The sequence below is a fragment of the Curcuma longa genome, chromosome 8 (assembly GCF_044706935.1).
Source record: "Curcuma longa cultivar G26 ecotype Majalengka, Jawa Barat chromosome 8, ITB_CL_G26_1.1, whole genome shotgun sequence".
Taxonomy (NCBI): domain Eukaryota; kingdom Viridiplantae; phylum Streptophyta; class Magnoliopsida; order Zingiberales; family Zingiberaceae; genus Curcuma; species Curcuma longa.
The window spans coordinates 6,352,036-6,368,679 of record NC_133868.1 but is presented as its reverse complement, the minus strand read 5'-3'; the positions used below and the strand labels follow the sequence as shown (position 1 = coordinate 6,368,679).

The 16,644-nt window shown below is 42.3% G+C and overlaps 2 protein-coding genes across 3 annotated transcripts; both read right to left on the bottom strand.

Moving 5' to 3' along the window:
• Nucleotides 1–254: 254 nt before the first annotated feature.
• LOC141833677 (protein TPLATE-like) lies at nt 255–11,434 on the bottom strand. The gene is made up of 7 exons (XM_074721165.1): nt 10,295–11,434; nt 9,025–9,621; nt 8,001–8,362; nt 6,498–6,801; nt 6,068–6,190; nt 3,090–3,545; nt 255–932 (listed from the first exon to the last, which is right to left on the bottom strand). Exons 1-7 carry the CDS (start codon nt 11,432–11,434, stop codon nt 432–434), a joined length of 3,483 nt encoding a protein of 1,160 aa, XP_074577266.1. The 3' UTR covers nt 255–431.
• A 737-nt stretch (nt 11,435–12,171) lies between these two features.
• LOC141833389 (transcription factor TCP8-like) lies at nt 12,172–14,845 on the bottom strand. 2 transcript variants are annotated; one of them, XM_074720818.1, is made up of 2 exons: nt 14,331–14,845; nt 12,172–14,173 (listed from the first exon to the last, which is right to left on the bottom strand). In XM_074720818.1, exon 2 carries the CDS (start codon nt 14,140–14,142, stop codon nt 12,505–12,507), a length of 1,638 nt encoding a protein of 545 aa, XP_074576919.1. In that variant the 5' UTR covers nt 14,143–14,173; nt 14,331–14,845; the 3' UTR covers nt 12,172–12,504. The 2 variants fall into 2 exon arrangements, with proteins under 2 accessions (XP_074576919.1, XP_074576918.1); XM_074720817.1 differs by having other exon boundaries at nt 12,172–14,168.
• Nucleotides 14,846–16,644: the final 1,799 nt, after the last annotated feature.

The window sequence follows — 16,644 nt, the reverse complement described above, 5'->3', positions numbered from 1 at the left end:
AACTATACGATACGATTATTATTTAAATACCGGAATATATATAATCTTTTCCCAAATAGAATACTTACAGCAATACACCAACATCATCTTTACAAGGTACTTACACGGATAAATTTGCTTTATTTAAGAATATGAAAATTAATAAATATTAAAAATTAGAAGATCAATAAATCAAAATTATTGATTTAAATCGTTGGAATTAAGATGAATAATTTTGTAACAGCGATCTCACTGAAGCAGTGGACAAAAAGATATAGGCAACAAATATCCTTTGATTATATGCGAAGTGCACAGCACCACATTGGTAAACAGTATATCAGCAAGAAAAGATGAAATCGAGGTGTACACAACATGAAGGGGATTTTGCAATAAATCAAACCCTAAACTATGTGGTAAAATGAGAACAAAAATGATCAGGATAAAATCCAAGCTCATTGTACTTTGATGGCCTTTTCTTTGCATAGCATATGCCACTCCTGTAGGACTGCTGACTGAAGAGCACGATGTTCAACTTCCTCTGCTGTGAGTTCTGACAATGTTGAAGGTTCTTTTGAGTTTTCATCGTCTTCATCTTTCTTTTTGCCTCCTTCCTCTTTCTCTTCTTCCTCCTTTTCCTTTGGCGGCTGTGGTGGTGGTTTGGATGCTTTAAACAAGGCTATCTTTTCCATGGAGATTTTTAACCTCTCTGCCGCTGCAATCTTGACCTCTTCTTCGGGCATGTACTCCACGCCACCATCAGTGATGTCATCTAACCAGCCTTGTAGATCTGATCCTATTTCCTTTGTGATGGATGCATCGGATGCGTGGATGACAAACTTACACATCATCGTTGTCGTCTCATCTCCCAGATCCACATTTCTACTCACCTCACTGGCACCAAAGATCATCATACCCACAAACCCTCCATACCAAGTTTTTGCCGCATAGCACAGCTGTTGAGAAGATTGATGATGTAAGAACTAAGAAGTCAGGCACATGAAGTACATAATCTAGTCAGCATTTCTGAAAGCATTACCAAATGCTTGTTGGTTAAGTTTTGAATGTTAGGTTACAAAATATAGCCTTTTTTTTTTTATTCCACGTTTGTAATAAAGATGCAAGATTGGCTAAAGTTTGGGATTCCGAAGATTAGTAAAACAACAGACAGACACATTGTTATAAAGATGGGAGTCCTCAGACTGAAAGTGGGGGTTACATAAGAATTATGAATAATTAATTAAAGATCCAGTGTAAAATAAAGTATTATAAAAATGTTACCATGATATAAGCATGTTCTAAGAACTTCAGAAGCAAAAACTAGATGAATAACTTTCAGCGGAAGGAGAATTAAAAGAAATCAGAAAATTTGACAAAAATAAACAAACAATGCTGATGATCTTTGGCAAGAACGAATCACCTAAATCTTGGTAAAAAATGGATTCAGTTGCTGACAACAGATGTTAGTGTGGCTATTATGGTTTTTTGTGTTTGTGGTAATGACCATATGTTTCTTCAGAGGGTAACTTGCACTGATCATTACCAAAAAGTTTTGGCATTGAGCTTGATACCATCAAATATGTCACAATTGTGCTCTACTCAGTGGTCTGGTGACTCTGGCTGGTTACTAGCTAACTTATGCAATGTGGCAGTTCTTCCACATAACATAATCCAAATGGCACCTCTTCATCAATATTTAAATCAGATATAAATTAAATAGATTAGAAAAAAATAAGGATCCCTATTTTCTCCTTTACCCATACACTCATCTGTTCCTTCTTCATCCATGCTAATGCCAAAGCCAGAGCAATGCTCATTCACCAGAGCTAGAGTCTCCTGTTCACTCAGGTCATTGTTGCCATGGCTTCTTTAAATCTTAAACACCTTCTCCAGCCAATTGGTATGCTAAGGTTTTAATGATCTGTATGTTGCCAAAATCTCCATTAATCTCTCTCTTCTCAGCCACCTCCAAACTCATTATAAATCCATGTATTTCATTCTCTCATGAAGCCCGTGCATGAGAGAGTGAAGGAGAGGCTCTCCAGCTTATGTGATTCTTCTAAGTCATTCAAACAATTTAGAGACATGATTTTGATTTTGCTAAGTGTTAATGTCAAACTTGATTGGCTAACCACTTATCCCAAAAGCTCAAGTTATTAGAATAGATGGTTAGCCAATTAACTTTGACACGATATCGGAGCAAGAAGTCAGGTTCAAATCCCACTCAAAAAGAAAAAATATATAATCAATTCATGTGTTGGGAGGTCGTGGTCAATGAAGTTAAGTACCTCACCCACACATGAAAAGAGAGTATCACCCACACAAAAAGGGGAGTGTTAACAACAAATTATCTAAAATTGGTTCTTTCATAACAGCTAAAGCTTTTGACATAAATGATTTAGTCAATCAATTTTATAATTTTATGAGTTAATCTCAAGTAAATTCAAGTTATTATTCTTCACAAGGATATAACACAAGATCTGATTGAAACCACTATGAGAAGCGAAGGCAAAAAAGGGGAGAGGCAACAATAAGGTCCAAAGCCAACAAGCAGCACTCTAGCTCCAACACTAACATGGATGAAGAAAGGAGAATTTGGGGAGAGGTGATAACGAGATTTGGAGCCATGAGCAGTGCTCTGAGGCAGCACATGGGTGAAGAAGAAAATATAAAAATGTCTTTAAAATTTTCATTTTTAAATCTGTTTAATTTATATTGGATTTTTACATAGATGAGATGAAAAATATTCAGATGATTTTATCCTTAAAAGCATCTTGGTGTAATAGTTATTGGCTGAATGGATCACTCAAGGGCACTGAGTGTGCAATTATACCTTCAAGGATATCAAGAACAATAATTGAAGCAAGGATTGTTTGTACAATGAGACTGATAGGAGAACTCGAAAAATTTGTTAGGCAAAATTAAAAGATTTGGGTACTCTGGCCATAAACAATGGCCTTATGGTAAAAATGATTCTATTGTCGGCACTAAATAATTGAGCCATTATGGCTTTTGTATTTGTGGCTCTGGTATTGACCACATGTGCAGAACAATAGGTCAATAGGAAGAATAATCTAAATCACGGCAGCAAATTTAGATAGCATTTGACTTACTTGAAAACCTGCCACTGTGCGAATGAAGTGGGAGCAGACTTGATGGAAAGGCTTAGACGAAAGTGATTTGAGTCCACTGAGAAAGGGGGAAGCCTCATACTGCTGTGCAGCAGTAGCTTTGAAACCACTTCCTTCATACATGTATGCTCCTGTATACTCCAATATAGCTGGTAAACTTGGCCACAGGCGGAAATATTCGACAGGTGAACATTTATGGGGCAAAAGAAGCTCAGTTAGTGGAATCTTGTAAGGCAGACACCTTAAAATCACTGGCTCCCCAAGTTCTGGTTTCAAGTACTGCTTCTGTCGGATAATCTGAGAATCCTCTTCTGCATAGTTTCCATCATAATCTCCCGAAATGCCACTTCCATAAAAAGGGTAATATAAAACTTGAACCCAAAGCGCACATCTCTCAAAGTGTGAAACACCTGCAGTCACACTGCTAAGGACTGGGTCCTGCAAATAATATTATGCAAGCCATGCCACAAAATTAGTACAGTTATATCGTGCACAAAAAAACAATAACTCGCTTCACATTCATGCTAACTTGTAAATAACTCCTTTCAATCAAATTAAGTGTTGGGGACTATTAATGAAGAGGCTGAAACTGTTCAAAACTGTGTGAACTCACATAATACACATCCTTGTATGATAATGAAAAATAATGACCCACATATATCTGATTGTTAAACCATTCATTCTTTGAGATCTAAAGTCACCTAGTTATTGTGCTTCCTCTTTTTTTATAGCTCTTCGCAATTCATACTATGAGTAAACCATCTCTTCTCATGCAATTGTATTTATCTAACATCAATAAATAATGCTTGAAGGTTCCAATAACTAGTGCAGAATGCAAGCTAATGTCCCTCAGGCCTCAAGTATGACAAAGCACATGGAACAGTTGAAATAAGAAATCCAACATGTTATATTATTAATGGTTATCCATAGAGAAATATCACAAATTTGGAAAAAGGAAGTTCTCTCTAACAGTCTTTTCATTATTAATTTTGTATTATTTACAATGAAAAAAATCAAAATCATGTGTTACAAGGCACATCATGTAATAAATTACCAGTTGAATATCAAACACTGCAAAACTTCCATACAGATAACTGAACGTGCATAAGAAATTATACTAAATCAAATATTGATTAATAATCCAATTGACAAGAAAAGCATGAAGTTATAAAGCAATATTAAGTTAAAATAAAAGCAATATTATTCTCCAACAAAGTTTTCACTTTACTTTTTCTTGTCGGTTAGCAATAAGATATTGGGAAGGACGTCCTACCATTAGGACTCACCAACATCCTTGTAGCCATTTGAAAGGATACAAGTTACTAACAGAGGTCACATTCTTGAATCCAAACACTTGTCATTTTTCTAGCCATTCAAATCTACATAATACATATATGTTAGGCAAAAGTATATGTATTCCCAAATTCGCCGGCATATTTAAAGAGGGGAATAAACTTCCTACAGAGAAAAATGATCAGGCTAGTCTGATCAAGCACTGCCAATCAATTAGACAATTTTGGAATATGATATGAAATGAGAAATATAAATGCAGATGACTCCTGTATAAGGAAATAATGAACTAGTACATCTATGAGTTTAAACACCTTGTTCAACATAATTCCCTTTTCCTAATCTCAAAAGTCAGCTAGATTTTGTTTTAAGTTTTACATGTTTGATATTATCAAAAACAAATAGCAACTTTTCAGCATTTCAAAACTACAAGCATCAAAGTTTGAAGCATGGCCATAACTCACAATTCTGCCCAGCAACTTACACAACACCAATGAAAATGAGATGGTCATGCGTTTTAGCACCATTCAGGAAATAAAGATCTCAAATGATGTTAACCAAGTAATTTTCTTCACTGAAGATGATTTTGCTGTCATAGGCATCTGTATAACAGCTCATAGTTTATGTAAAGTGAAGTTGGATGAGATCACACAAAATTCCAAGGCATTCAAGAGATGTTCTAGAGCATCAATACCTGTTTAAATGTCTCAACAAATCACAAAAACTATACTCCAATACCTTGCCAAATGCACAGACAAAATGCTTACATATCCCACTCAGAAAATCATCTCAACTGTAATGCTATGGATAGCACCAGTCAGATAATCAATTAGGTCACTCATACTTGGTCCTAATCAACTATCCTATCCAGTAGCCTAACAGGAAATTGTATGCTCCTACCCTTGTACTAATCAACTAAGTCACCAAAACTTAAACTTGATGCAAGAATACTAGAGCATGTAATAACCACAATAAATACATTATATAAGGAACTGAATTAGGTAACCATGAATTTCCTAATTCCAACATTAGCATTTATTTTACTAGCCGACCAAAATTAAACTCTCAATATATCAGTATAGTAGATAGACATATGCCTGATGCACTTCAAAGATAGCAATAGAGACACTGCGCCCCTTGTACTTAATGTTATTTCTCACATATGGGTGAAGTTAACAATCATTCATAAAACAAAACCAAGTAAAACTTAATTTAAGACAAAAATCAGTCATCTCCACTATAGCTTTATCAATCCACTCCAGCCAGTAAGGGATCTATAGCCATAAACTTGAAGGGGGGGGGGGGGGGTTATAAATTGATGAAAACCAGAATACAAGAACTAAGCAACTCAGATATTATTTCTCTTTCACTAATACCTTTGACTTGACAAATGTAGGGACACTGTCAAACAACTGTTAATCACAGCTCAAAGCAAATCCAGCGTTATCTGTTAGAAGTCAAACAAAAGAGGATTGTTGCTTTGCGTATAGCGATCACCAATTCACATGCAATTATGAACAGATAGCACCACAATCGTTATGTTCTATGTGTATCCATTGTAAACACACATCAATTAGTAGGAACATAAGATGATTGAAAAAAAAAACATAAAAACTTAATTAACAGGTAATAAAAGCAAACTTGCAAGAATCTTAGATAAGTCCTGCAACCTGTGAGACCAGATTTCTTAGCTGTCGAACTGCCTGAAGTGATCCATCCATAAAGTGCAATGCTCCAGTTAGGCCAACCCGGATATCTACCTTATTAAGCTCTAGTTCAGTCAAGTTTAAGATCTGCAGTTATTGCATTGTCAGAATGGTTGACTTGCTGTACAGTTGAATAAATAACTTACCTATAAGAGATGAAACTAAATTAAGACTATAGAAGGTATTTATGACTATTAAATAGTATATTTTCTATGAAATGAACTTCGATGTTGAAATCACTTTTCATCTGCTTTTAAGCTATTTTTTCTTTAATCTCTCAGTATTTTCATATTTTCTAATTGCCAAATTATTTAGACATATCTGTATAAAAGAATAATGAACTGAACCTAAGATATGTGAATAAAACATCACTGGGGTTTCATGAATGCAATACCTTCAAGTGAAGGGTGATCCTCCCATCCATTGGATCTGCAATGTGATATGCTTCGACATAGCAAGGATCACTGCTGCCAGTCAGAGTTAAGGCTTTTGGAGGAACTTTATGCTTTGTAGAGTCAATGCCTTTGGTTAACAAGAGGTTCAACTCACTGGGATCAGGCCTCCAAAGCTCTTGAATGGCCTTATGAACCAAGCCCTCCAATTTTCTATCTTGTGCTGCCGATGTCTCAAAAAACTGAACCGTGAGCTTATGGTGGCTAAAAGGATAATCACCTGTAGTCTCACTTAGGCCTACCCATCTGAAAATTATTATTTGTCAGGTTATTCTTTAAATCATACATATAGGTAATAAGAGCAGGTGTAGATATAACCACCAAGAGTAAGGTGAGCTAGAGAGTCCAGGAACAACTAAGTAAATGATCAAATTATGAATGGGACAAGAAAAAGTGCAATTGTTCATGCCCTGCCAAAGTGTTATTGAATGTGGAGATGTAGCATAGTTGATTAGGTCATTTCACTTGCAGGATATCAATGAGTTGGGTACAGCAAGTTGGTCTTGCATAAAGCACTAAAGAATAATTACTATTAATTGTGAAATAGATTCAAACTCACCTTTGCCTAACACAAGCCTACTTTAGCATAGACCAGACTATAAGTTTGATCAACAAGTCAGTAGGTTGCAATTAATATGATAGTGCTGACAACTTTCAGCTGAGAAGAATTATTAAATGAATCTGGATGGTAAAATTTAACAAAGCCATTATTTTGCATAATTTTGATCATTTTCCAGATTATAAACACAGAGAAATGATTAATATGAGAACTAAAGAGCATTACTGGTAGCAAATTTGGATACATGTTACAGTGAGATAATTGCATATCAACTTTTCCCATCACAATTTGGATAACAAGTATGACAGTAGCCACACATATAACAGTATACTAAAAAGCACATTAACACTCCATCAAGCACAGAAACAATGTACATGTGCTTTTGATAGAGATCCCTATGCTACCTTACAGATACACACATAGAGAGAATTATAGACTCTTATGGCTAATTTCTCACTCATACAAATTTGCAAAGAACACTCAAGGAAAAAAAATTACTCACTCCATTTTTTTTTATCTCTCTACTTGACAACTAATCAACATCACCAAAGAAAGCCACATGATAAGCAAATAAAAACACTCGCTTTATGCTGACAAAAGAACAGTTAGTAGATGACCACTGTTGCTACAGCACAAATAGAGTAATTGTTCATGTCAACAACCATAAAAGCATACAAGAAAATACAGGAATAGCACAGTGATTTAACTCAAAGAATTACTCAATTTATTTTGGATAAAATTGTAATGAATAACTGGTCTATTCTAAATTTAAACATATAAGCAAATAATATCAAACTATAGTTAGACAACTGCACAAACATTTAAATCATTAACTGATAAAACACCTCCTAGTTGAAATTGTTGAAACCATGAGAAAAGGACTAACCTACTTTCTGGTCGAGTGGAAACAAACTTTAATATCTGCAATATATAGCGGGCTTGATGCTTGTTCACGGAGTCAGCTAAGGTGCTACCTCTAAAATCTTCAAGTTCTTTGATCAACAGCTGGCCTGCTCTGGGATTCCTTACACCTAAACGTTGAGTGCAAATAAGGACAGCTTGCACATCTTGAAGCCTGTTTGATGTAGTTGCAGAAGAATCAGCGTTGAACAGTACAGTGTGTATATTGGATATGATTATGTTTAATGGATCTTCTGGGTCATCAGCTAGAAGTGGATCAAGACCCTCCATATCAAAATGTTCGGCAATAGCCCAGATCAATCGTGCAGATATTCTTGGTGTATGCACCTTTTAAAGAAAAAGAACTCCAATTAATGAGAAGAATAAGTAGCAAAGAAAACAAGCATATTGTCAAAATCAAAAGCTCGAAGTGTGCAAGAGAAAGGGAAGAATGAGCAGATAAACAATGTTGAATAGGTATTTCCTATTAGAATTGATGTACTATTGAGTACTCAGTACTCAATGTAGGAGGTTAAAAATGGTTAGGCGAAAAGGAGGCTAAAACATGTTAGGTTGTTTCACCAAGGAACTAACTATGATGACTTGACATGTTTCTAAAAGCATCCAGGTAATGCTATAATCTAATCCTGAAAAGCAAATAAACCAGCATGCAGAAGGTGCAGAAGGGTATCTCACATTAGATTTGTTTTGATCATAGAAGTTTAATCAAATTAAGCGATAACTAGAATAAGAAAGAGACATGGACAAAAGTTTGCAGGTTTGAAGGCTCTTTTCATTACAACTTCATAATGAGAAAAAAAAACTTGAAGGTAGTTGCGAAAAAAAATACTTAGCCAATTACCCTAATAAACTTTCATTTTATTTATGCATGCTTACCTAAATTCCCAAATTCCAGCACATTGACAATGTGTTAAACTTTCCTCCCAACCATTACCTATCCATTAAGGTTGTCAAATAAAGTTGCAGGGAAATGAGTACTAACTACTAACCTCTCGAAGATCCTTGATGAGTTGTAGTTGCAAGTTGCGTAATCTAGTCTCATACAAAATCTGTTCCTGGGAAGCACCATCCTTGATCCTTTTCACACCACCTCTTATGTCATAAATGTGGCATAACCTCACAAGCAATTTCAGGTAACAGTCTATGGCATAAGTCCGTCCATCACAATCCCATAAAACACATGGCCTACACACTTCCACAACTTCCAAGGCTGACTCTGTCCAATTCAGTGCACCATAACCAGTTCCATAGGCTAAAGCACCTATAACTCTACCCTCAGTTCCAGAATTCTTCTGCTCTGGCAGTGGAAGAGATAACTGAAAACAGCTTTCCACAAGTGAAGCAACTAATTCCTCTCTAAACAGGCTTTTACTTGTCACGCTGTTCAAATCATCCTTTATCCGTGCATCCTCAAAAAGTGAAGTGATGTCTGTTCCTGGGAGAGGCTTTTGTCCCCTTCGAACACTTTCTTTTGCAAAAAGATCAACACAAAGTGCTGTACGGCAAATGCATGCCAGAGCATGCATTCGATCTGACTCTGCCCTTAAGTTTCTTACCATAAGAAGCAGCCTCTTAAATAGTGAAACCTGAAATCAAAAGGAATGACAGAAAAATAAGACCTACATACCCTCCAATTTCAATTGAAATCCAGAATTAAGAAAACCTATCCCCATCAATTGAGCCATCAGAGAACATAAATTTCAACTTGAACAACAATATTCAGCTATTTTTGGACCACAGCAATATGAATTTAAGAGTGTTCATTTTCTTCAAGTTAACATAAGTGAACAATATTAGCACAGCACCTTGTGCTCTCGTGTTATAGTCTTTATCAGAAACACCATATGTTCCCAAACACTGACCCAAGACATGGAACTAACATGGAGATATCAAAGAATGAGGCCAGTGTTACTGCATAGACTGTATATAATTTGAAATAGGTTCTAGAGAGAGTATTAATTTGAAATAGGTTCCACACCCAAAGCAAGCGAAAGAGATAGTTTAGGTGTGTCTCCTTACCTAGCAATATGTTAGACACCGCAAAGGATAAAGAATTGGCGAGACTGCATTAGGTAGCTAGATTAACTCCAGTTGTTATTTCAATTCATAATTGCTGCCTAGATATCATGTCTGGTTCTCTAAAAAGCAATCATTTCAGGCGAAGGTATTTAATTCATTATTTTCACTCTGCACTTAGATTAATCCATCTCTCGAAATAGATAAATTAGCCAGGGGTGAGCAAGAGAATAAAGTAGGCACCTGCATGCTAAGATCAATTAGATGGAGATTTGTAACAACAGCTCTCACAATGCTTTCTCTAGCTGAAGAGAATTCCTGCCTATCCCAAAGAGTGAGAATAGCAATGATGGAAGCTGAAGCCCATTCCGGCTTCCCTCCTGGGACATCAGCCAGGGAGAGCATATTGATCCCCACTTCAAAGATCAGCGGTGGATCCAACGAGCTCAAGAACGGCAACAGATGAGAGACTACATCTGAAACACCGACGTGTTTCTCAGCGCTCGACGCAGGATCTACACTGCCAACAGAATTCCCACTGTTGCTACTCCCACCTGGCCTGGAGAGTTTTCGCAAAACCTCAACAGAACCAGACGCCACGGCCTTGGCAGCATAGACAAGCGGAAACACGCTGGCGCGAAAACTTTCAACGGGGAGGACCAGTGAGCGGGTCATAAGGGCGTTGCGCTTCTTCCAGACAAGATCAATGGCAGCAACAACCCAGTTGGAGCGGATGGCGAGAGAGTTCTCGCCGTCGATGAGTTTGTCCCCTGCGAGGCGACTCATGCGCTTGGTCTCAAACTCCTGGAACAGGCGGCCAATGGCCTCGAAGGCTGCGCGAGAGACGGCATCGGAACGGTCGAGCGTGCCCTCGGCGATGCGGACCCACCAGGCGGAGGCGCGGTCGAGGAGACCTGGGGAAGTGTGGCAAAGCAGGACGACGTCGTCCCGAGCGAGGATACAACCGAGGGTCTCGGTGGCGGCGAGGCGTAGAGTGTCACTGGGGGAGTCGAAGCAGGCGGCGATCTCGCGGTGCGCGTCGGCGACGAGGCGCGGAAGACGGTGGGAGGGGAGCGCGGAGAGAATGGACACAGCGGCCGCGGCGACTTCAGGGTCGGGGAAGTCGAGATCGGAGCGGACGGAGGAGCAGACGGTGTCCCAAAGGTCGGGCGTGAGGCGGGTGGAGCGGATGAGGTCGAAGGCGAGCTTCTTCGAAACCGCGGAGGCCGGGGAAGCGAGGATCTCCTCGCAGGTGGACCGAGCGACCGCGGAGACATCCCGCCCCGCCGCAGACTGCTGCAGCGCCTGCAGCAGCGCTCCCGACTGACGCAGCGCGTCGTTGGACCGCAGGTCCGCTTGGATTTGGGCGATCAAGATGTCCATCTCGGCCTCGATTCCTCGGTTCGTCCAGAAGAAGAAGACGACGCAGCCTGAAATCGGGATCTGTCACATCACGATCAAGCAGTCATGGCCCAGGGCCCGTCTTACTTAACGGGCCTTCAATCCTCTCTGTGACGTGGATTTTTCCAATATTCAATTTCGGCTCACTTTTCATCGTGCTGCACGATACTCTCCCAGGTTGTGTAATTGGTGCAGAAGGACATGTCACTCGCACGCAAACACACACACGACTCATAGGCCGAGCATCTGCGCAAATCACGAGGCGAAACGCAGACTTCGAGGCGCGACTTGTCCCTGCGCAGTACAAAACCAATCGGCAACCTCTCCTTAATAAATGACGCAATTTAGCTTTACGACCTGTTCATTTGGCGTATCGCCTCGCCTCCCCCTCCGCTTCAGGATATGGATGTCTGCCTTGTGCGACATCGACAGCGAAAGCTCTTCAATGCGGGTTGTTACCGTGTGCAGGAACATCACGATTCAAAGGCAATAGTCGTTGTGTTCTGTGTGACATGTGCGAGAAACCTAGCTAGCTTTCTATTCCTATTCTTGTGCTGAAAAAAAGTGTATCCGTGGGCGATGGAGACGCTCTCGACGTGAAAATGGAAACAGTTAAGAGAGATAATGTCCATGGCCATCTAATAAATCCTCCATGTCTCACTCTGATTAAACAAAACAAAGAATTATTACTACACATACGAATTATATTGGACGATCACTATACAAATCTTTGTCTGATAAATCTCACAAATAGTCAAGCAGAATTTTTTTGGAAAAAAAAAAAGAAAAGCAAAAAAAATGCAATGGATGTGTTCCCTCGCTAGCTTGGAAGAACACGGTCCACTAGTTTGAAGAGTTTTTCAGCACTCAATTATCAACTTCTGCAACTCAAATAATGAGGAGGAGAAGAAGAAGAAGAAGAAGAAGTGGGTGGAATATAGAAGGAGAAAAGGAACACTAATCTCCATTGTTGTACTCCAAGCTCTGCGTTGTAATTGCGTGCACCCAATTAATTAAAAACACACTGAAATTAAATATTTCTACTTCCCTTGCTACTGTGAGCTGGTTTGGTGGTCTTTTCCACTATCTGCGCCTTGCTGCTGGGAGTGGTGGTGGTGATCCATTGCCTGTTGGTGGTGCTCAGAATTCATGCTCAGGCTGCCGCCGCCTCTGTTGTATGCATTGAGAGCTGCTAGCATTCCTAGATTAGTCTCTGCTGTGCCGAGTCCCAGATGTTGAGCCGTCGCGGTGGGATGCTGTTGCAGAACCATGGATCCCAGCGGAAGAGCACGGCCGCCTTGGAAGTCGGAGGAGCCGGGTAAGTTTATCCGCGACATGAATTGGAGTGGCGCTTGGATGGTGCTCCCGCTGCTGCCGGCCCCGGAGCGGTACTGCCCGGCCATGGCCGGGAAGGCCCATATGGACGGCTCCGAGGGAGCTACAGAGGCCGCAGAGGCTAATGCGGGCGTGGCGGAGCCGGTGGAGACTGGGAGCATCCAGAATGCACCGCCGGCTCCGGTGCTTGGGGCAACTGCCCACATTGCTGTCGCAGGGAGGACGCTGGGCGGCCGCGTTGAGAAGCCAGTACCAACGTTGGCTACTTCTTGTTGATGTGACCGCTGCTGCAATTGGAGTCCGCCTGCTGGCCGCAGGGACTTGGAGGGTGACGACGGAGATGAGAGGCCTGCTGTCCCTCCTCTCCCTTCTTGGTGTTGTGGAGTATGCTGGTGCTCATCTTTGAAGAGGTCCTCTCTGAAGCGTTTCCTCAAATAGGTGTCGGCAGAGTCGGTGGCTGTGCCACCTCCGCCTTGTATCCCCTCGCCGATCTGATCGGAAAGGAGCTGGTGCTGCTGGTGGAGCTGATGGAAGCCGAGCATTGCAGCGGCATGTGATATACCAGCGGGGTCGGCGGAGACCATGCCCTGGTGGTCGTAATCTGCGTGGTGGTGGGCGAGGGCAAGGGCGTGGAAAGAGAGAGGGGCGGACTTGGAGGCCGGGGCGGAGAGGGAGGAGCTGCTGCTCCGAAGGGAGATGTTGAGAGTCGAGAAGTTGGCTGGGATGGTACCAGTGCCCGTAGCGGCGATAATAGCCGGCTCGGCCTGCTGCAGCAGCCACTCTATGGTCTCTCCGTCAGTCTTGTGTCCGAGCTCCCGTGTTAGCTGGAACACCCGCGCAGCGCAGATCGCCGGCATGCGGATCCGTCGCCCTCGGCCGTCGACTTTGGTGTGCCTGTCCTTCGAGGAGCGCTTGGCTGGGGCTGGAGCAGCGACGGCGAGCTTCTTGGACGCTTCTCCGCCTGAACCGGCGCCCGAGGAGGAAGCGCCAGCGTGAGCCGTAGATGGATCAGGCTTAGCGACTGTGGAGATAGCAAGGGAGGCGTCTACCCCGCCGCTGCTGCCGCGGTGGTGGATGATGGAGCCCATGAAGTAAGCTCCTGGTCCGGCGGGGCCCGACTGGCTCTCGATGGGGACCAGCTCCAGCGACGCCGGTCCGCTGCTGTTCCCTTGCTGCAGGTATTGGCCGTCGCCGAAGGGTGAGCGGTGCCGCTGTTGCGCCGCCGGAAGCTGCAGGTGGTGCTGATCCGACGTGCTTCGGCTGCTGTTGGTTCCGCTGCTGCTGTTGCTATTATTTGTCGTAACCCTTCTCGATCCTCTTCCTCCTCCATGTCTATTATTTTCGCTCTGGTCCATGCTTTCTCCTTCCTTTCACGCGTTTTCTAATCTTCCAAACAAATCGACACCAATTCATATCTTTTCAATTTCCTTTTCTTTGCGTGCACATATTTCTTATATTTTGAAGTACAAAATGTTCCAAAACAAAATCTAACGAAAGGAAAGAATTGGTAAGAAGTAAGAAAGCTGAGAGAGAAAGCACGCACCTAGTTAGGGTTTTCGGGACAAACACATCCAGGGGGGCGCTTCATGCTCGGCTAGCTGGACAATGGAGTTTTCGTGGGGCTCTCCTCTCATTGACTGTTGTCGTCTCTGTGCGCGCTAGAGCGAAAGAAATCAAGCGAGAAAGCGAGAGCTAGCGCGAGAGGGAGAGAGGATTGAGAATGACCGAGAAGCAAAATATAATAAAGTACAACACCAAGAAAGAAAGGGAGATGGGAGGAGGTTGAGTAGGTTTAATCTGAACCCTAATTTCCCGCAGCTTTTCCCTTTTCTTCCTCCCCTCTCTTTTCTTTCTTCCCGACTTTTTTTTTCTTATTTTTATTTCTTGCTCCCTCCTCCCTCCTCTCTCTCTCTCTCTCTCTCTCTCTCTCTCTCTTTCCCTTCTGATCCTTTCTCTTTCTCTTCCACACACACACACACACTCCGACTCCTGCGCTCGGTCTCGCTCTTTCTTTGTCGCTGCTTGGGGACCTGAGAAAGCAGCAGTAGAGTAGCCCGCTCGTGGGGTCTCGGAGGGAATGCTACAAATAGATCATTGCCTATCCGCTAGTGGTCCTGGGTTACAAAACAAACAGTTAAACGTTAGCACCAACTGAATTCTACCTTTCCGGTCTCCAATCCCTCTCTTCATTAATCCCCCATCCAAATTAATCTCTGACCAAGCTCTTCATGATTAGGAGCTCGAGACACGCCTTCTTCCTCCTTAATTTTTGCATGGTTTGCGACATCACCAATTACTGCGGGGCTTACTTACTGCTCTTCAGGTAAAATAGACAGTGGCAGCGGCAGCAATGGCAATAGCAGCAGTCGGACATTGCAGGTGGGCGTCAGATAAAGCATCTAATGCTGATGACAGCTCATCCCAATACAAACGCCCTCTTCTTTTAAAGAAATTTCCTTTCCAAAAGGAAAAACCTTTGCATTCTGTCCTCCAGTTATTGAAGCAGTCCAGTACCCATGATAGACATGCAATAATCCAATACCACCAGTAGTATACTCATCTGCCAGTCAACTCCAGGTTGCCCCACTTCCCTCTCCATTAAAAACTACGCACCCCTCTCAAATCCCAACCCAACTTTATCCCCTCCTCCATTATTATAATCATACGCCCACCAAATTGCTTATTTTACTCCCACAGACCTCCCCCTTTCTTCCTCTCTCTCTCTCTCTCTCTCCTCGCCTTTGGTACAACGACCCGCGGAGAAGGCTAAGAGGGTTGCGTGATCCGATGTCCGTCCATTCGTGTCGTGACTTTTTTTATATGGCGATCGATCCTGTTGTTGACTCCGTGAGTCGTCGTTACGTCAAACCTCATCATGCATGCGACGCGAGCATGCACCAGGGTCACCTGACCCACGTGCGGCGCAGTGCGGCAGTCGCCACCCTGCAGGGCGAGTGGTGGACGAGAGCGAGGAGGGGAGCGAAGGGAAGCAGAGCAGAGGATGGTGGTGTTGATTTTTATTATATGGCGAGGAGGATTAATTAATGGTCATCGGAGACAACAGTTAGACTGTTCATGCATCACCCCACCATTGTTGGCTTCTCCATTTGTGGATTCCTGATAATGACCCTTCGCGTGTCCTGCCCCACTCGCTTCTCTGATGTAAATCCCCCTTTCATTATGATGCTGATTTGCTCGATTTCTTAATCCGAAGATAATTGTTTGTTTTCCAACAAAGATCCATCCATTCCCATCGTTATCGAAAACAGAGGCGATTGGAGTAGGCCAAGCAGCTGTCAGCATCCATCTTTGTTGCCCATCATCCCACAAAAAACTTATCAGATCATCTGTCAACTGTTCTCCAGCCTCCAAAAAGCAGTGGCTTTGCAGGGCTCCTCGCCTGCAAAGCCACCATCGTGGTAAATAAATGAAAGCGCCGCCAGGTGGAACGGAGGCGGTGCCGCGCGACGCCGGCCGCCGAGTTGGGCTTTTAATTAAATTAATTGATCGAGGGCGAGGGACAAGGGCAACCTGCAGTAAAAGTTAAAACAGAGTTGTTAAATCGAGTACTTGTCTTTTGCGTGAGGGAGTTGCAGATTCCCCTCGATCTAAATCTGGGATTTAGCCTTCTCCCTTCCCAATGAACGTACTAGCATTGCTAGCAAAGTACTTTTACGAAAGTTAACAGAGAAAGAAGTAGGAAGACGTGATGCTTCTGTTCCTCCGGATAATAACAAGTACAAACGAATCCAAGTGAGGTCAAAAACCCATCACCGGGGTAACATTTGTTATGGTCGGGGGGTAATTCTCTCGAACAGATGGAGGGCAACACAGGCGGGCCCTTGAACTGCAGCTCT

Coding starts and splice junctions, on each gene's coding strand:
- LOC141833389 (XM_074720818.1), bottom strand. CDS start 14,142: ATGGACCAGAGCGAAAATAATAGACATGGAGGAGGAAGAGGATCGAGA.
- LOC141833677 (XM_074721165.1), bottom strand. CDS start 11,434: ATGGACATCTTGATCGCCCAAATCCAAGCGGACCTGCGGTCCAACGAC. Junction 9,622..10,294: donor TAATTGATCTTAGCATGCAG/GTGCCTACTTTA, acceptor TTTTGATTTCAG/GTTTCACTATTTAAGAGGCT. Junction 8,363..9,024: donor TCATCAAGGATCTTCGAGAG/GTTAGTAGTTAG, acceptor TTTCTTTAAAAG/GTGCATACACCAAGAATATC.